Source organism: Nicotiana sylvestris, chromosome 3 (genome assembly GCF_000393655.2).
Source record: "Nicotiana sylvestris chromosome 3, ASM39365v2, whole genome shotgun sequence".
In the NCBI taxonomy this organism is placed as follows: Eukaryota; Viridiplantae; Streptophyta; class Magnoliopsida; order Solanales; family Solanaceae; genus Nicotiana; species Nicotiana sylvestris.
The window spans coordinates 221,123,660-221,144,372 of record NC_091059.1 but is presented as its reverse complement, the minus strand read 5'-3'; the positions used below and the strand labels follow the sequence as shown (position 1 = coordinate 221,144,372).

General features: G+C 34.2%; 2 protein-coding genes across 2 annotated transcripts; one reads left to right on the top strand and one right to left on the bottom strand.

Annotated features, from left to right (window-relative positions):
- Positions 1-8,773: 8,773 nt before the first annotated feature.
- Positions 8,774-9,463, bottom strand: LOC104214142 (ethylene-response factor C3-like). Its single transcript, XM_009763777.1, has one exon. It carries the CDS (start codon positions 9,461-9,463, stop codon positions 8,774-8,776), a length of 690 nt encoding a protein of 229 aa, XP_009762079.1.
- A 6,685-nt stretch (positions 9,464-16,148) lies between these two features.
- Positions 16,149-20,505, top strand: LOC104214141 (calcium sensing receptor, chloroplastic). The gene is made up of 6 exons (XM_009763776.2): positions 16,149-16,512; positions 16,958-17,203; positions 17,911-18,103; positions 19,131-19,272; positions 19,910-20,041; positions 20,158-20,505. The coding sequence occupies exons 1-6, from the start codon at positions 16,267-16,269 to the stop codon at positions 20,393-20,395; spliced, it is 1,197 nt and encodes a 398-aa protein (XP_009762078.1). The 5' UTR covers positions 16,149-16,266; the 3' UTR covers positions 20,396-20,505.
- Positions 20,506-20,713: the final 208 nt, after the last annotated feature.

Sequence of the window (20,713 nt, the reverse complement as noted above, 5' to 3'; positions counted from 1 at the left end):
TAGTTATATACAACTACAATAAAATACCACTTAAATATAAATTTTATATAAATTTTATACAATATGTCTTTTGTATATTTTGTATCTAATTTATACATAGTAAAAACAAATTTCATACAACTAATTATATATTATACAATTTATCTACAACTTTCACACAATATTTCTACCCAGTTAAATATAACTACAATAACATACAACTTAAATACAAACTTTATATAATATATCTTTTGTATATTTTGTATCTGATTTATACATAATAAAAATAAATTTCATCAACTAATTATATATTATACAACTTATCTACAATTTTTATATATTATTTCTACTCAATTATATACAACTACAATATCATACAACTTAAATATAATTTTTATATAATGTTGTTCAACTTTCATACAATAGTTAAATGAATAAAAGAAAAATAAATAAACAACATAATACATCTTTTCTACAATTTTACTACAATTTCTGCAATATAATGTATGTCATGTCTTCTTCTTCTTCTTCTTCTTCTTCTTCTTCTTCTTCTTCTTCTTCTTCTTCTTCTTCTTCTTCTTCTTCTTCTTCTTCTTCTTCTTCTTCGAGTTTCAATCTGAAATTCAGCCAAAACCAAGTCTAATCTTCACCAAAACCCCTTTTTGGGTCATGTTTTAACTTGTACCCGCTTTGCAAAAAAAAATTGCAAGTGTACCCACTTTTTCGCGTAACTTCATCATACGGGGCTGAAGTAGCAAAGGTAATCACGCAAAACTTCAACATTCTAGTAGACAGGACTGAAGTAGCAAGTGTGCTGAACCAAGTGTGCTGAAGTTTTTGTTTGTAATTACTGAACTTAAGCATAGTAGCTGAAATTTTGTTCTCTATTTGCTGAAGTTTTTGTTTTTGTAACTGGCGAACTTCAGCTCTAGAGCTGAAGTTTTTATTTTTTAACTGGCGAACTTCAGCTCTAGAGCTGAAGTTTTGGTTTTTGTAACTGGCGAACTTCAGCTCTAGAGCTAAAGTTTTTGTTTTGTAACTGGCGAACTTCAGCTCTAGAGCTGAAGTTTTTGTTTTTGTAACTGACGAACTTCAGCTCTAGAGCTGAAGTTTTTGTTTTGTAACTATCGAACTTCAGCTCTAGAGCTGAAGTTTTTGCTTGTAATTGGCGAGTTTCAGCTCTAGAGCTCTAGGAGGCATGTTGTACCACACAAAGTAACTTAAAGCAGCATTAGCAGGAACCAAGAAACATCAACACATTACCAATCCAATCGACAACTGAAATCTCCAATTTTCGCCAGACCCAATTCACCAAACAACAATATAAAATAAATAATTAATTTCTCTTGTCCCATTTTCACATTAAAATTGTGAATAAGATTCAAGTTGCAAAACCAAGATAGAACCTTTACAGCTAAGGGTGTCAGCGAAAATGATAAAATGATTGAAAATTTATAGGACTTACCGGAGAAATAAGAAGAAGCAGATAAGGATGAACCTTACTTCTGGAAAAAGAAAAAAGAAAATTTTGAAGAGGAGGAGGAGGAGAAAAATGGGTATAGGTTAAAAGGGGCGACCAAATAGGGCGCCCCGTACAATTTTTATAACCAAGTTTAATCTTCACCAAAACCCTTCAAAATTGAGATATAAACTCCAAACCATATTTTCAATTATTTGCAACAACACCCAATTCAAATAAATAATAATTTTTGAAAACCCAAATTCGTATTCAAAGCTTTTTAATAGTTGTCAATGGTGGAATTGCTGCTCTCTTTTCCTTTGCTTTACATTATTGAAATTTGGGATTGAGAGATAGATAGAGACGTAGAGAGAATTCTCAATTCTTTGTAACAACATCCAATCCACAAATAATGTCTTTTGAAAACCCAAATTTGAATTCAAAGCTTCAAAGTTTTTTAATGGTTGTCAATGGTGAAGGGGTTACAGATTTTCGCTGGTTTTAGAAGAGGAAATAGTGGGTGATTGAAGAGGAAATCGTGGGGTGTGGTTTGATACGTGGATGAGGGAGTGAGATTTGGAGAGAGAAACTTGGGGGGGAGGAATATACGGTAGAGTTAAATTAGGAGACTAATTAATACCATTAAAACTCCTAAAATGTACATAAATGATAATTAGGTATATAAAAGGTAATTATATTAAAAGTTAAGCATGAAGGGTAATATAGTTTAATATATGGCATAGAAATGTAAAAATCTCTTTAGAATTCAGAATTATATGTGTTTATATTGGCCCAATAAAGTCGAGAAACTAGCTCCATTTCGTAAGTTGGATCATAATGGTCTGTATCCCGGTCCATTGAAGCATGGGCCTATCTTGACAATATATAACTTGTAAATATAGATATACAAAGTAATTAATAAGGAACCAAAATAAAGATGGTAAATTGGTTTCTATTATTGTATAGTTAGATAAGAATTCCGCCATAGGGCCAAAGGTCACCTAAACAGTCACTTATCCAGCGTTTAAACTAAAAATAACCCACAAATCTATAATTGATGTACAATATTTGTATAATATGCACAATCATGTACTATAATTTATGTAAATCAGCTAGGAAAAGTAAAAAGGGAATCCAATTGGCTATTTATGTAAAGATCTCCGCAGCCCAATGGTCAAATATGCTAAATGGGAAGAAATTCAAAAATAGCCAGATTTACAAGTGGTCATTCAAAAATAGCCACAGTTTCAAAAGTAATCGAAATATAGTCACTTTTCATGTAAAGATAAATCTGAACGAAAACACTATTCAAAATCCGGAAAAACACTCCAGTATAATATACTAGAACTCCAGTATAATATATCGGTCCAGCATAATATACTGGAGAGTGGAGCAGCGGTGCTCCAATCTCCAGTATATTATACTGGAACTTTCCGCGTATTGGAGTTCCATCATAATATACTGGAAGTAAGGGTGTTCATAAAAACCCGAACAACCGAACCAAACCGAAAATCGAACCAAACCGACCAAAAAAACCAATACTTTTTAGGTTTGGTTTTGAATTTTAAAAACCGATCAAATTTGTTTTGATTTTGGTTTTAATAAAAAAATAACCAAAAAAATTCGAACCAAACCGACTATAAAAGTAACTATTTAAAATTATTATTACACCTACATATATGTATTTTTATATAAAGTTTCTAAAATTTTGTCGTACATATTAGTCTTTTGTATTTTTAGTCTAGTTCTTTGCTATTATAATAATCTAATTCTTTGCCTTTACATTCTAGTTTGATTGGTAGTTTTCTTTTGCAAGTACAAGAATTTATTTCATGATAAAAATAATTAATTTTTAATTGAGTACCTAAATTATTCATCACTATTTAATTCAATTATCATCAATATATCTTGGTAAATGATAGATTTCTCAAAGAGCAATTGATTTGATAGTATTACGTTAAAAATGTAGTCGCCGGAATATGCGTTTGGTAGTGTATGTCTCATATTTAAGAAAAAAACGATAAATCACCGAAAAATGACAAAAACCGATAAAAACCGAATCGATAAAAAACCGACTTAATTGGTTTGGTTTGGTTCCAATATTTGAAAAATCGACTTACTTGATTTGATTTATTTTTAGGAAAAACCCGATCTAAACCGAACCAAAAACGCCCATGCTAGGCAGAAGAATAAGAAGAGAACAGCAAATAAACTTTGGTGTCAAAAAGTAAATATGTATTGCATTAAACTGATCTCAGCAGAGACAAGCAAATATATTACCCTCCCCAGACCTCACTTGTGGGATTACACTGGGTCGTTGTTGTTGTTGTTGTTGTTGTTGTTGTTGTTGTTGTTGTTGTTGTAATGTTTATGAAATATGATCATATCTTGAAGAAAAAAAATTAAAAAATTTCAAGTTCCCGAATGGTTTAGGCAAATTTCTTTCTTCCACTTACAAAACTTTAACTTTTCTTCAAATAAAATCCATATTCAAACACAACTTTAACTTTCAAAAATTATTTTTAACACAACTTCAAAAATTCTTTTTTCAAGTTTCAATCAAATCTATGTCTAAACGCTAGCTTATATTTTGTTATTATGGGTAAGGTGGACGAAAGATTAGCAGATGACGACTTTTAAATTTAAAGTGAAGATTTAAATTCTTCTTCTAATTTTAGAATTGAGATTTTTTCATTCCTATACACTATTGGAAATTTTATTACCCTAAATGTTCATGTTTAGTAAATTACCCTACCTACACAAATTTTGTTTACAAAATATATACATTCTACGTTAAAAGACTTCAAATCCATTATTAATGCCTTCAATTAAGGGATTTAGTTACATCATTTTCCTTCTTTTTTCACCTCTTTCCCCTTTTTTCTCCTGATCTTCCACTCACACTCCAAATAAGTTTTTGTGTGAGTTTTAATAAATATATCGTCTATATGTTTTCCAATCAAAATGAAACAGATCACGCCCTGAGCTATTTTTGAAAGTTATCATTCCTCCTTCAAGTTTTAATCATTCATAAGTATCTGAGAGTTTGGACTATAAACAGATAAACGGTAAAAGTTCAACTGCTTGTGCTCACATTCCTGCGGGGCACGAAGTTACCTCCACAGTGCATAATCTTAAATTATGTTAACACAAACAAAAATTAAAACAGCGATGAACATAAAAAGTGAAAAATATAATTACTTTACCTTTAGCATTTTTTTTATTTGCTTTTCTTGCTCGTCAGATTCTTATGAAGGTATTTTATGAACAAATAGTGATATAAGTGTCGAACTAAACTTAATTTGTGTCCAAAATAAATTTCATTATCCTAAAAATGAACCTTTCCAACATATTATAATCTACATAAAATCGTCCATGACCTGTTTCATATTCTATAACACAATGTGTCGGGACAACCCACATTCCTATGGCTTAGAAAGGTGATTACAGAACCAAAACTACATTGTTATTGTAGTAGCTGTGAGAGTTTGGAATTAAGCTGCAAGGCACTGTACGTTCTTTCTATTATGTTCTAAACGAACTTCGATAGAACTAAATATTTTTTATACAATTTTATAAAATATATCTTTTGTATATTTTGTATCTGATTTATACATAGTAAAAATAAATTTCATGCAACTAGTTATATATTATACAATTTATCTACAATTTTCATACATTATTTCTACTCAGTTATATACAACTACAATAAAATACTACTTAAATGCAAATTTTATACAATATGTCTTTTGTATATTTTGTATCTAATTTATACATAGTAAAAACAAATTTCATACAACTAATTATATATTATACAATTTATCTACAACTTTCACATATTATTTCTACTCAGTTAAATACAACTACAATAACATACAACTTAAATACAAACTTTATACAATATATCTTTTGTATATTTTGTATCTGATTTATACATAGTAAAAATAAATTTCATACAATTAATTATATATTATACAACTTATCTACAATTTTTATACATTATTTCTACTCAATTATATATAACTACAATATCATAAAACTTAAATATAATTTTTATACAATGTTGTTCAACTTTCATACGATAGTTAAATGAATAAAAGAAAAATAAATAAACAACAGAATACATTTTTTCTATAATATTTCAACAATTTTACTACAATTTCTGCAATATAATGTATGTCATATCTTCTTTTTCTTCTTCTTCTTCTTCTTCTTCTTCTTCTTCTTCTTCTTCTTCTTCTTCTTCTTCTTCTTCTTCTTCTTCTTCTTCTTCTTCTTCTTCTTCTTCTTCTTCTTCTTCTTCGAGTTTCAATCTGAAATTCAGCAAAAATCAAGTCGGGTATTTGCATCTATACCCGCTTTTTGGGTCACGTTTTAACTTGTGTCCGCTTTGCAAAAAAAATTGCAAGTGTACCCACTTTTTCACGTAACTTCAGCATACGTTGAACCAAGTGTGCTGAAGTTTTTGTTTGTAATTGCTAAACTTAAGCATAATAGCTAAAGTTTTGTTCTCTATTTGCTGAAGTTTTTGTTTGTAATTGCTGAAGTTTTTGTTTTTGTCACTGGCGAACTTCAGCTATAGAGCTGAAGTTTTTATTTTTTAACAGGCCAACTTCAGCTCTAGAGCTGAAGTTTTGATTTTTGTAAGAGCTGAAGTTTTTATTTTGTAACTGGCGAACTTCAGCTCTAGAGCTGAAGTTTTTGTTTTTGTAACTGGCGAACTTCAGCTCTAGAGACTGGCGAACATCAGCTCTAGAGCTGAAATTTTTGTTTGTAACTGGCGAACTTCAGCTCTAGAGCTCTAGGAGGCATGTTGTACCCAAACGAAGTAACTTAAAGCAACATTAACAGGAACCAAGAAACATCAACACATTACCAATCCAATCGACAACTGAAATCTCCAATTTTCGTCAGACCCAATTCACCAAACAACAATATAAAATTAATAATTAATTTTTCTTGTCCCATTTTCACATCAAAATTGTGAATAAGATTCAAGTTGCAAAACCAAGATAGAACCTTTACAGCTGAGGGTGTCGGCGAAAAGGATAAAATGATTGAAAATTTATAGGACTCACCGGAGAAATAAGAAGAAGCAGATAGGGCTGAACTTACTTCTAGAAAAAGAAAAGATAAAACTTTGAAGAGGAGGAGAAGGAGGAGAAAGGGGGCTGAAGTTGTTTAAAAAGTGGGTACAAGTTAAAACTTTTTTTTAAAAAAAAATGGGTATAGGTTAAATGAGGGCGACCAAATAGGGCACCCCGTGCAATTTTTACAATCAAGTCTAATCTTCACCAAAACCCCTCAAAATTGAGATATAAACTCCAAACCATATTTCCAATTATTTGCAACAACACCTAATCCAAATAAATAATAATTTTTAAAAACCCAAATTCGAATTCAAAGCTTTTTAATGACTGTCAATGGTGGAATTGCTGCTCTCTTTTCCTTTGCTTTATATTATTGAAATTTGGGATTGAGAGATAGATAGAGACGTAGAGAGAATTCTCAATTCTTTGCAACAACATCCAATCCACAAACAATGTCTTTTGAAAACCCAAATTCGAATTCAAAGTTTCAAAGCTTTTTAATGGTTGTCAATGGTGAAGGGGATACAGATTTTCGTTGGTTTTAGAAGAGAAAATAGTGGGTGATTGAAGAGAAAATCGTGGGGTGTGGTTTGATACGTGGGTGAGGGGGTGAGATTTGGAGAGAGAAACTTGGGGGGAGTGGGAATATACGGTAGAGTTAAATTACGAGACTAATTAATACCATTAAAACCTCTAAAATATACATAAATGGTAATTAGGTATATAAAAGGTAATTATATTAACAGTTAAGCATGGAGGGTAATATAGTTTACTATATGGCATAGGAATGTAAAAATCTCTTTAGAATTCAGAATTATATGTGTTTATATTGGCCCAATAAAGTCGAGAAACTAGCTCCATTTCGTAAGTTGGATCATAATGGTCTGTATCCCGGTCCATTGAAGCATGGGCCTACCTTGACAATATATAACTTGTAAATATAGATATACAAAGTAATTAATAAGGAACCTAAATAAATATGGTAAATTGGTTTCTATTATAGTATAGTTAGGTAAGAATTCTGCCATAGGGCCAAAGGTCACCTAAATAGCCACTTATCCAGCCGTTTAAACTAAAAATAACCGGCAAATCTATAATTGATGTACAATATTTGTATAATATGCACAATCGTGTACTACAATTTATGTAAATCAGCTAGAAAAAGTAAAAAGGGAATCCAGTTGGCTATTTATGTAAAGATCTCCGCAGCCCAATGGTCAAATATGCTAAACGGGGAGAAATTCAAAAATAGCCAAATTTACAAGTGGTCATTCAAAAATAGCCATAGTTTCAAAAGTAATCGAAATATAGCCACTTTTCATGTAAAGATAAATCTGAACGAAAACACTATTCAAAATCCGGAAAAATACTCAAGTATAATATACTAGAACTCCAGTATAATATATCGGTCCAGCATAATATACTGGAGAGTGGAACACCGGTGCTCCAATCTCCAGTATATTATACTGGAACTTTCCGCGTGTTGGAGTTCCATCATAATATGCTAGAAGTTGGGGTGTTCATAAAAACACGAACAACCGAACCAAACCGAAAATCGAACCAAACCGACTATAAAAGTAACTATTTAAAATTATTATTACACCTACATATATGTATTTTTATATAAAATTTCTAAAATTTTGTCGTACATATTAGTCATTTGTATTTTTAGTCTAGTTTTTTGCTATTATAATAATCTAATTCTTTGCCTTTACATTCTAGTTTGATTGGTAGTTTTCTTTTGCAAGTACAAGAATTTATTTCATGATAAAAATAATTAATTTTTAATTGAGTACTTAAATTATTCATCACTATTTAATTCAATTATCATCAATATATCTTGGTAAATGATAGATTTCTCAAAAAGCAATTGATTTGATAGTATTACATTGAAAATGTAATCGCCGGAATATGCGTTTGGTAGTGTATGTCTCATATTTAAGAAAAAAACGATAAATCACCGAAAAACGACAAAAACCGATAAAAACCGAATCGATAAAAAACCGACTTAATTGGTTTGGTTTGGTTCCAATATTTGAAAAATCGACTTACTTGATTTGATTTCTTTATAGGAAAAAACCGATACAAACCGAACTATGAACGCCCATATCTTGGGCAGGAGAATAAGAAGAGAACAGCAAATAAACTTTGGTGTCAAAAAGTAAATATGTATTGCATTAAACTGATCTCAGCAGAGACACGCAAATATAGTGAAAAATGCTACTCCTATACTAATTAAGCTACATCAAAAGGAACTGTTTAATCCATTATTCTCTGCCGACGACTTATTTGCATGAGAAAAAAGGCACTCAAATAATTGAGCACTAGTTTGATAGTGATTTTCTTCTTCTTCTTCTTCTTGGTCTTTTTTCCCACTTTGATCAGCTACAGAAGCACTAAAAGAAGGAGCCACAATCACTGAAGAATAAACCTTTGAACTACTTCCTTGTAATTGGATCCTGCAGATCTCTTCTTTATCTTGATCACAACCCATATTTTCTTGAACAAATGCCTCTGTTTCTATTTCATTTTGATATCTATTCCCTGCAAGTTTCTTCATGATTGCAAGTTTAAGAAGTTGATATAATCTTGGATTTTTTTCCAACAAACTGCAGTTTTCTTCATTGGGTTTCAAGATTCCTTGGTATTTGAAATTTGTTTTGGCATTTCTACCACGAAGAAGACGTGCAGCATTATCATAAGCCAAAGCTGCTTCTTCTGCTCTGTCAAAAGTTCCTAACCATAGCCTGAGTTCTTGTGAAGAATCTTTGATTTCAGCAACCCATCTACCTGAAGGCCTTTGTCTCACTCCAATAAATTTCTTTCCATCATTTGAGGAAATTAACTTTGACTTTCTTTTTATCACTTGCTTTTCTTGGATATTTTTGGATGAGTTGTTTAAAGACTCAGATGATTGGGATTTTGAGCTTTCCATTCTATACTTAGAGAGGAGATTAATTAGAAGTGGTTTGTTTTATGATTAGTAGGATTGGGAACAGTGGTTTGTATATATAGTAGAAAGAAGAAAAGAGGTGTTATAATTATATGTTGATTGTCTTTATTGGGTATTTTTGTAGTTTACTATCTACAATTATTGACAATTTATGATTACGTTGATTATGAATTGGCACAACATAAATAATTTTTACAGTGCAATTCGAAAGGTTATAGTAAATTATCAAATTACGTGAGGTAGTTTGATTCGATACGGAATTTAAGAAGAAGAAAAAAAGATTTTTGTGACTTGTAACTTAAAAATTTTGTGGGATCATAACATTTGTGGTTATAACAGATTTTCAGTACGGGTAAAATGAAGAGTTTACAATTTAATTATTTCAAAATTTAAAAATATGTCATTTATTTTGGAACAGATTAAAAAAGAAAGTACCTCATCTAATTTGAAACGTAGGGAATACTATTTTACAACAACAAAAATAGTACTATTTTATTTTTCAATTATTTCACTGAGCTTGTCATGAAAAATTACATGTTATTGTAGGTCAACTTACCAAAAAAATTATACTCTTAGAAACATTGGGTGCTTACTACAAGCAATATTTGTCATGGCTTGTCATAGGATCAAGTTTAATGATAAAGGTTTAGTACAACTAATGTCCTGTATATAATACTTCCAAGAGGCAACAAACAAAATTAGCTCATCAAAAGTCCAAAACTGAATAGAGCTAGCTCCTCCATGTTTTTTTCTGAATTAGACTTCACTCTCTTTCCTTTTTGAAAGCTGAAAAACTAATATTTTGCTGTTGTCACATAGTGTATGTCTTTGTTAGTCCCTTAGAACAATATGTTTTTAATAATCTGATACTTCAATTCATCATCTGTATTTGAACAGATGCTTACATCAGAGTGCTTGGTGGATTTGTCATGAATTGTTAAAATAAGCCTCAAATTAAAAATAATTTTTTGGTTGTCACGTTTATTATTTCCTGAATTTATGATTTAGATACTGCTACTATCAATCTGGTTATTTTGTATTATAGTTGTAATTATATATATGTAAGACTAAGATGATTGTTTTCTGGTATGTTAACAAAACTTTTTGGGAATATTCATATCTTGTAGAAAATAGTTGCTTCCTAGAAGTTGCCACATCCATAATGGATTTATTACAAGCAATAATATATCTTATGTTCTATTAAAAAAGGTAGATAGTGCATAAAGCATCAATTTACCTTTGACATAAGAATCCATGGTTAATTCCACGGCTCGGATCCGTATTGTTCCAACCTCCCCTCCATATATGTCTTATGTTCTATGTGTATATAGTTTCTTGTTATTAGGGCTGATTGTGTTTTCTTCTTAACTTTTGAATTGGGCTAAACCAGTCAGTCCAATCAATCAAGATCTACGTTTTAATTTGGGTCAATTTTGTTGGGCTCAAATAAACGGGGCTTTAACCTAACATAATGGACACTGGTCCAATGATCAGATGGTTGCTGAAATATTTGGATAGTTGGATGCTCGAGCTGGAATAATTCGGAATTCCTTTCGGCTTTTGCACCAAGCTGGCTCATGGCTGAATATATATGTCGTAGCCTTTTTCTGTGGAGAAGATCGCCAAAAAAAGAAGTGAACTTTACTGAGTAGCTAAAGGTTAGGGTCTTAGAGATTGCAAATGGGACGGTGTGGGTGCGGGGCGGTACGGGTTTAAACACATGCGGGGCGTATTTAAACATATGCAGATGCGGGGCGGGGCGGGGCGAAATAAACAAAATAAAAACTGTGCGATTGCGGATTTTAAAATTTCATTAAAAAAGGAAACTCAATTTTAACTAATGGAAATTGGGTCTAAGCTAAGTAAACTTCTAACATAATAAATTCGGTATTTTCAAATCAGTAGACTTTTGATACAGTAAAATAAAGCGATTGAATAGAAATGTTATGTGGAGAAAGAATGAACAATTCGTTTACTAGTAACCCAAAAGGAATTACAGTAAGTCTGACACTCAACAAAATCTGCAATTCTTTAAAATTAATAAAAAGTATGAGTAGATCTCATAAATGTATAAAAAAATTCCAGCCAAAAGATTAAAATATAAATAAACTAACAAAATAAAGGGGAAAAAAAGTTAAGCGGGTGCAGAGCGGGGCAGGGCAGGTAGATGCGGGTGTGAATGCGGAGCTGGTGAACACGAGTGCATTTGCTATACGAAGCGGGGCGGATTGAATTTTTGCGGGTTAAGAGAAAACCCGCATTGCACCGCTTGCCATCCCTACTATAACTCAGTATTCCATTCAACACAGTGCCGAAAAATTCTAGCATTAAAGTTATGTCATATACACTACTCCTTCGGTCCAAAATAAGTGGCTTTTTGTCTTTTGGCGCACATCTTAAGAAAATATTATTTCCTAAAGGAAAAAAATATTTAGACTAAATTACCATTAACTAAAATTTGCATATTGTTAACTCAACGCATTGTGATATATAAATAAGGGCAAATTTCGAAAATATAAAGTTAATTGCTTCTTGATTATATAAAATGATATTTATTTTGGACCAAAATAAAAAAATCAAAAAGTCATACTACTTTAAGTCGTGTTTCCTCTACTTTGGCTTATTACCTAAGGATTCCGAAATAGAATGCCTAACAGGAGGATTTCTCCGGCTGGTGCACAGGGTCAATGTAGTTTTGTTGAAAGTTTTTTGGTTACGGTTCAACAAAACTCATAACTTTCGATACGGAATATGAATTTAAATATCAAACTTATTAAAATATCAATAAATATTAAATTTAAACCCATAATTTTAGTAGTAATACAATATTTTTAATGCTAAAAATTTTAAAAGCTAAACCCTTTAAATTTAAATTTTGAATTTATCTATGCTGCAAACATAACATTATCGTTTGTTTCCTAGTTTTGTGGTTAACCTTGAATCCAAAAGAAAAAGGAGAAGCGATTGGGGGTGTGTTTGGTATGAAGGAAAATATTTTTCATGGAAAATGTTTTCCTAGAAAATATTTTTCATGAAAAATGAGTGGTTTTATCACTTATTTTCCCTTGTTTGGTTGGTGAGTGGAAAATATTTTTCGAAAAATATTTTCTAGCGTTTGGTTAGAGAGTAGAAAATATATTTGTATGCTATTCTCTTCACCGCCCCCTCCCCCTCCCCCAAGTCTCTAAAAATCCACACAAACCCAAAGGAACTAATGTGACGCTTTACTTTTGTTATGCAAAAATTACGTTAAAATTTGTGCTCCATAACTAAAAAAAATACTCTTTTTTTTGTTGAAAAAGAAAGTACTCTTTCTACAACATGAAAATAAAGTACTCATCTTATTAAAATAAAAGAAAATACTTTTTCTACATCATGAAATAAAATACTCATTTTGTTGAAATGAAAAAAGAAATACTTTTTTACATCATAAAAAATACTTTTTTTATTGAAATAAAAAAAATACTTTTTCTACATGAAAAAAAAGTTTTTTTTTATTATTAAAATGAAAAAATATTTGTTTATATCATGAAAAAAAATACTCATTTGTTGAAATGAAAAAAAATCTATCTATAACATGAAAAGAAAGTATTATTAATAATATTTTTATTTAGGATTGGGGTGAGGGGTGGCGCCAGGGTGAGGCTGATCGGATCGTTACAGTAGGTGGGGTGTGGGGGTGGGTTGGGATAGGGCATAGGGTGGGGAAGGTTGAGAAGGAGTTTTGGAAAATATTTTGGAAGAGTAGTGGGGATACGACTGTGATGTGGGCCATGACAGCGAACTACATTAGGAAGCTGCGAGAGAGGCTTTAGGGGTTACAAAGGGATACCCTGGGAGATGTATAGGGGATTGGTGGTGGAATACGGAGGTCCAAGGTAAAGTTAAAGTTAAGAAAACGGCTTATTTGAAACTAGTGGAGAGCACAAACTAGGAGGAAAAGAGGACGAATTGGGAATGTTATAAGAAGGCAAAGAAAGAGGCAAAGTTAGCGGTTACGACAGCTAAGACTGTTGCCTTTGGATGCATGTATGCGGAGCTTGGGAGCAAAGTCGGGGACAAAAAGTTGTACAGGTTAGCCAAAGTGAGGGAGAGAAAAACTTGTGACTTGGACCAAGTGAAGTGCATCAAAGATGAGGACGGCATGGTATTGATAGAAGATGCCCATATTAGACGAAGATGGAAGACGTACTTCCACAGACTGTTGAACAAGGAGGGGGACAGAAGCATTGTGTTGGGTGAGTTGGAGCACTCCGAGAGTCTGCATGATTTTGGCTATTGTAGATGTATTAAAGTCGAAGAGGTTATGGTAGCGATGCGTAAGATGAGTAGGGGAAAAGCAAATGGGCCAGGAGATCCTGATAGAATTCTGGAAAAGTATGGGCCGTGCAGGCGTGGAGTGACTTACTGAGTTGTTTAATATTATCTTTAAGACGAAGAAGATGCCCGAAGAATGGAGGTGGAGTATGATGATTCCTTTGTACAAGAACAAGGGTGATATACAAAGCTGCAATAACTATAGGGGTATCAAGCTGCTGAGTCATACTATGAAAATATGGGAGAGGGGGTGGAAATCAGGGTGAGAAAGAGTGTGTCTATTTTTGAGAATCAGTTTGGATTTATGCCGGGCGATCGACTACGGAAGCCACTTATCCGGTGAGGAGATTGGTAGAGCAGTATAGGGAGAGAAAGAAGGACTTGCGCATGATGTTTATAGACCTAGAAAAGGCGTATAATAAAGTTCTAAGGGAGGTTCTGTGGAGATGTTTGGAGGTTAGCGGCATTCCGGTAGCTTACACTAGGGTAATCAAGGACATGTATGATGGTGCTAAGACTCGGGTGAGGACAATGGGAAGTGACTCAGATCACTTCCCAGTAGTGATAGGGTTGCACCAGGGATTGACTCTTAGCTCGTTCTTATTTTCTCTGGTGATGGATGTGCTGACACGACACATTCAAGGAGAGGTGCCATGGTGCATGTTATTTGCTGATGACATAATGCTGATTAATGAGACGAGGAGCGGGGTCAATGCGAGGCTGGAGGTCTGGAGGTAGACCCTAGAGTCTAAAGATTTCAAGTTGAGCAGGACCAAAACGAAATACTTTAAGTGTAAGTTCAGTGAGGAGACTCATGAAGCGGGCGTGGATATGAAGCTTGATACCCAAGTCATCCCGAGGAGGGATAGTTTCAAGTATCTCGAGTAATCCAGGGTAACAGAGAGATTGATGATGAGGTCTCCCATCGTATCGGTGCGGGATGGATGAAATGGAGGCTCGCATCCGATGTTTTGTGTGATAAAAAGGTGCCACCAAGAATTAAGGGTAAGTTCTATGGAATGGTGTGTAGACCTACTATGTTGTATGGGGCTGAGTGTTAGCCAGTCAAAAACTCCCATGTTTAGAGGATGAAAGTAACAGAAATGAGGATGTTGAGATGGATGTGAGGGCACACCATGAGAGATAAGATTAGGAACGAAGTTATTCGGAAAAAATAGGAGTGGTCCCAGTGGAGGACAAGATGTGGGAGTTGAGGCTGAGGTGGTTCGGGCATGTGCAGAGGGGGAGTACGGATGCTCCTGTTAGGAGGTGTGAGAGGATGGCCGTGGCGGGGCTGAGAAGGGGTGGAGGAAGGCCGAAGAAGTATTGGAGAGAGGTGATTAGGCATGATATGGCGCTACTTCAGCTCACCGAGGATATGATCCAGGGTAGAAGGGTGTGGAGGTCGAAGATTAGGGTAGTTGTCTAGTAGGTAGTCGAGAGTTTCCCATTCTTTTTTAGTAGTATTAGTAGCTCCCTTATTTTTTCGTTCCTGTGTATCGTTTGTTCCAGTTTGTTACTGCTTGATGCTATTTTATGTTACTAGTTTCGTTGTTGTTGTTATTGTTGTTGTTACTATAGTTGTCTTTCTCCCATTTTCCTTATGGTCTTTTGCCCACCTATTCTTTCTTTCTTCTTCGTCTTCTTCCTTTCTCTCTTTTCACCTTTTTTGGAGTTAGGGTCTATTGGAACAACCTCTTTATTTTGCTAGGTAGGAGTAAGGTCTGCTATACACTATCCTCCCTAGACCCCACTTGTGGGATTATACTGGGTATGTTGTTGTTGATAGGGAAAATATTTTTCTCAAATTGGAGAAAAATAAGTTCATGAAAAAAATATTTTCTAAAATATTTAGGTCAACCAAACATAAATAAATTGAAAGATATTTTCCTTCGTACCAAAACACACCCAGAAAGGTCTCACAAGGAAAATTTTATTTTATGTCTCATACAACTGATACTCGTTGTATGAGGTAACTTTTTTATCTCACAATTTTGTGAACCCAAATTTCTGTAGATTCAAAAGTGTAAGATTGAGGTCTACAAATTTGTAAGACAAAAAAGAACCTCATACAACTAGTGTTAGTTGTACGAGACACGAAATAAAACTTGCGACAAAGTGTTGTACTACTAATCTTACGATCCCCAGTACTACTCCAGTCCGCATAAGCAAAAGGTAGACAGATGTAGTACACAGTGGGAAAAAAGGGCCCCATTTTTCTCTATCTTGTAAGCCACGTGTCATCATGGTTATGGCCTCATCAGAATTTTGTAATACCACGTCGGATTATAAGGACCAAGGAACACGAAAAATAAATTCAGCCGTTGAGTTGGTTTCTCAATTTCTCATCACACATTAGCTATCATTGATACAAACCTTTATTATACCACAAAACAGAGGCCATAAACACAACCAACTTTCATTAGAGGGACAGACTCAGGCAAGCGGTGGCAAGAAGCTGAAAGGCAATGGCACTAAGAGCTTCAGCCACCGTAAAATCACCTCTTCCTCCGCCTTCTTCTTCTTCCTCTTCTACACCTACGAAAATCTTTAATTTCCCTACACTCTCCCAGAAACCGGAATTCACTTCAAAATCTGTGTCAGTATCACTCTCTACTTCAACTGCTCTTTTCCTCTTTCCTCTCTTCACTGCTACCCATGAAGCCAGAGCACTCAGCTTACCCAAGGAAGATATTGTCTCTTCCCTTAATCAGGTACCGCTTACTAATTTTCCCTCAATTGAGTTAACTCTTTACATTTTCTTGGATGTTTTTTAAAAGCCATTTATTTAATGGCAATTCTGCTAGGTATAGTTTTTTTTTTGCTTTCGCCCTTGTATTTAATGACAATTCTTGTTTCACATCCTTGGTTGCTTTAGCTCTTCTAGAAATTGTTTTATCGAATAACACTTGAAGCTTTATTTATTTATTTATTTTGTGGTTCTAGCCGCATTTCCTGTTGATTTTCGTTGTTAAATTTACTATTCCTGATAGTTTTAAAGTTAGAATTTTTGTGACAATATTTTGCTCGGATAATTATGATTCTACATGCTGTGTATTAAATGGCAGAGGACTGCAGGTCCATAAATTTATGTTCTGTGTTTGTGGTTTGTGAAAAAATTTAGTTCTTAGCAATTTATCGGAAGCTTCCTCTTTACAGGTAGAATCTGCAGTTAATCAAGCTCAACAGGTTGGTTCGAACATCTTTGATGCTGCAAGCCGAGTGATTGGGCCCATAATTGAATTTGTGAAGCCTGGGGTTGATGTGGCATTGCCTTTAGTAAAGCAGGCCGGAGAAGAAATTTTAAAGAATGCTTCTCCTGTCATATCTGATGCCACTAAGAAAGCCCAAGAGGCAATGCAGAGCGCTGGCATGGACACTCAGCCAGTGATGACTGCAGCTAAGGTTTGGCTATAGGAAGTTCTTGTTTCACATGCTTCAATTAGTCAGTAAAATTCATCTGTGCTTTGTGAATAAATTGCCACTTTGCCAGCCATCTGTACATTGCCTTTTGACCAGTGAAATTTTCTTGTAAGAAGTAATAATCATGCAAGTCATATGTGAGAGGAAAAGTATCTTGGTGGATAGGTAGACGAGCGTTTCTCTTTGTCTTACTCAGTTCGCTAGCATTAGTGTTAGTATGATATCTTTTATTCATAGATGGCTATTACTACCTAGAGTTTGACTGCATTCTTGGATTCGATCTTATCTCATCTTGTTGTTATTCCTACTTGTTGCAATTACCTTTTCTTTTTCAGTCGTTCTCTAGCCGAGGGTTTATCGGAAACAACCTCTCTGTCCTTCTAGGGGTAGGGGTAAGGCTGCGTATATCTTACCCTCCCCAGACCCCACTCGTAGGAAACTACTGGGTTTGTTGTTGTTGTTGTTGAAGCAATAATCATGTAAGTCATATGTGGGAGGAAAAGTATCTTGGTGGATAAAGGTGAAGGTACTAGCACTGGATATAGAACAAAATAGTATTCAATGCTTTATTCTTCTTTAATCCATTTCTGGACATGAAAATGATATTCTTGGACTTTGCCATGTCGTTATATTTTGGGTTTCATCTTTCCTTACTCAACTTTAAGAGATAAATGATTGTTTGGTTGCAGACAGTTGTTGATGCAGCTCAACAGACATCCAAGGTGATCGAAGGGGCCAAACCAATCGCCTCATCCACAGTTGAAACAATTTCATCAGCTGATCCAGCTATTATTGCAGTGGCCGGTGGCTCATTATTCCTGGCATATCTTCTACTTCCCCCAGTTTTCTCCGCTCTCTCTTTCAGCCTTCGTGGTTACAAGGGTAATTGGATGGGTTTTCTTACTCTTGTTTATCTCCCCGAATTTATGTCGCTTTAGACCACTGAGATATACAACTGAGAATAGATGTAGTACTCCGGAGGGATCTCCTAAAGTACATAAGCATAATAATAGTTCTAAGAATAATATTTAGGAGTGTTAGATTATGGGACTTCTAGATGAACTCGGTCCCAAGAACCAATGCCTGCTACTATCTGTGAGAAACGTAATATTCATTTTCAATCATGTGGTTATTGGTCATGCATTTAAAATCAATCTGCTTTAGAATATCGTAAATTACATTCGACCAGAATGAGAAAACAAGTAACTAGACTAAGATGACAGTATGCAAGTAATAGTTTTAAAAAATTCAATGCTGCTTGTTTCCTGCATTTCTAATGGTGGTACAGTGTGAGTGCTATTTCACTTTCACATAAACTAAACAAGGCTTTTTCAAAAGTTTTTGCCACCAACCTCCCCATCCCCACAAGAAAATTAAAATTAAAAGAAAAAAAGGTAATGCAAAAATATAAGACCATGACTAACTTTGGCTTGGTTGGATGGATTATCCAATTCCTTCTTGCTACCAATAAATGACTCCCAAGTAGCTGAAATAGTGAAATTTGTCATCGTCATGAGGGGAGGTGCCTTCACAATCCATTTTATTATCAGTGTCTTGATATCAAGTAATCACATTGTAGCTGTCTTGCCATTTTGAGATTTCCTATTATTTTTGGGAGTTGAGAAGCTTGGCATTTCACAACAACTAAACTTGGCTTTTTTCTGTAAAGCAAAGTAAGACCATATGTAATCAGTCGAGAACCAGCATTCATTTAGTTATTAACTTCTGCAACATCAAATAATGGTGTCCTGAGTGACTGAAATTGTTATCATACTGGAAATTGCCTTCACAATTTGCGTTAATAGCATTATCTTGAATCCAAGTTTGTTGCTTATAGTTTTGTTAAACAATTTTCGTTTTCCTGTTAATTTTGGGACTAAAGAAACTTGATTTGGAATGACATTTCCAGGTGAACTAACTCCTGCTCAAACACTGGACCAGATGTGTTCTAAGAATTATGTCTTGATTGATATTAGAACAGAGAAGGACAAGGATAAGGCTGGAATTCCTCGTCTTCCATCTAGTGCTAAAAACAATATGATTCAAATCCCGTAAGTTGGCTTGAAATTAACATTCTTGCTAAATGAACCATGCTCTATCTTTACAAGCATCATGTTGTATTTCCACCACCATTCTAGTGTTCCAAATTGTAGGAAATTTAGGATGCTTCTCATTCTATCTCAGAAACAAGCTTATCAAGATAAATACCTTAGAATGGCATGCATAAAGACTAAAAGAAGCCTATTATGTTACTTGTCTGAAGGTTAAGAAGGTTCTCTTAATTTCTTGAGAATTCTCCATCAGAAGCATTTAAAGGAAAAAGAAGAAAATAGCATTAGATTTTGTTGGGGGTGGGGGGGATTAAAATATGCATGATCATTGACTAGGCCTTCATTTTCTGTTTCCTCGCTACACTCTCCTTTACCAATTGGGAAAAAGGGGGTGGGGGTGGGGTGGGGGAGGAATTGACAAAAGAAGGTAGTAATACCTGGAGATGAATTGACTTTATGTACTAGTGATAAGTTAACCAGGTCTAGGATACTTGCTTTCACCTTGTTTTTATGTTGTACATGCAATCATTTAACTCTGACAAGGTATTGAGGAAAAAACTTCCTAGGGAAGATGTGGAAATTTTTTTGAGATAAAGTTTGTTTAGACTTATGGATTTGTTCTCCTGGTACATTTCAGTTTGGAAGATTTACCGAGCAAACTAAGGAGTCTCGTGAGAAATGCGAAGAAAGTGGAAGCTGAGTTAGTAGCTCTGAAGATATCATACCTCAAGAAAATCAACAAAGGGTCTAACATTGTGATAATGGACTCGTGAGTTTTTCTCATAATAAACTCGAGCACCACACTTAATTCTCTTATGCTCTTATACTCTATGTGCACCTATGTATAATTTTAGTTATCAATGATATATTATTAAAACTTTTCAGGTACTCTGATTCAGCTAAAACAGTTGCTAAAACACTGACGAGCCTTGGCTTTAAGAACTGCTGGATCATGACTGATGGCTTCTCCGGAGGGAGGGGTTGGTTGCAGAGTCGGCTGGGAACAGATTCTTATAACTTTTCGTTTGCCCAAGTCTTATCACCATCAAGAGTCATACCAGCAGCAGCTAGACGTTTTGGTACAACAGGCACCGTCAGATTGCTTTCAGGGGATAGTGATTAATTAGTTTCCCCTTGTAATGACCAACAAATGGCCATAGTATAGTTTTGGATTCTTTAAGATAGCCTGGTGTAATTCTTTGATCAGTTCTAATGAACTATCCTTTGCCTCAATTCTTCACTTTGTTTTAGCATGTGACTGCATGTTTTCAGATTTTGATTCTACATCCAACGTAAGTGCTAATGGCACATTGAGCAAGGTTCAGCTTAAGAGGTTCCATCCCTTCACTTTGTTTTGGATTTAAGTTTTTCCAAGTTCAAGCTCTTGATTTTGCAGTAATCGTCAAAGCAATTCTTGCATCACCTTCATTAATTTGGGCAT

Excerpts from the sequence above, each read along its gene's own strand:
- LOC104214142 (XM_009763777.1), bottom strand. The coding sequence starts at position 9,463 with ATGGAAAGCTCAAAATCCCAATCATCTGAGTCTTTAAACAACTCATCC.
- LOC104214141 (XM_009763776.2), top strand. The coding sequence starts at position 16,267 with ATGGCACTAAGAGCTTCAGCCACCGTAAAATCACCTCTTCCTCCGCCT. Across the intron at positions 17,204-17,910 it reads CAGTGATGACTGCAGCTAAG|ACAGTTGTTGATGCAGCTCA; the intron begins GTTTGGCTATAG and ends GTTTGGTTGCAG. Across the intron at positions 20,042-20,157 it reads AACATTGTGATAATGGACTC|GTACTCTGATTCAGCTAAAA; the intron begins GTGAGTTTTTCT and ends AAAACTTTTCAG.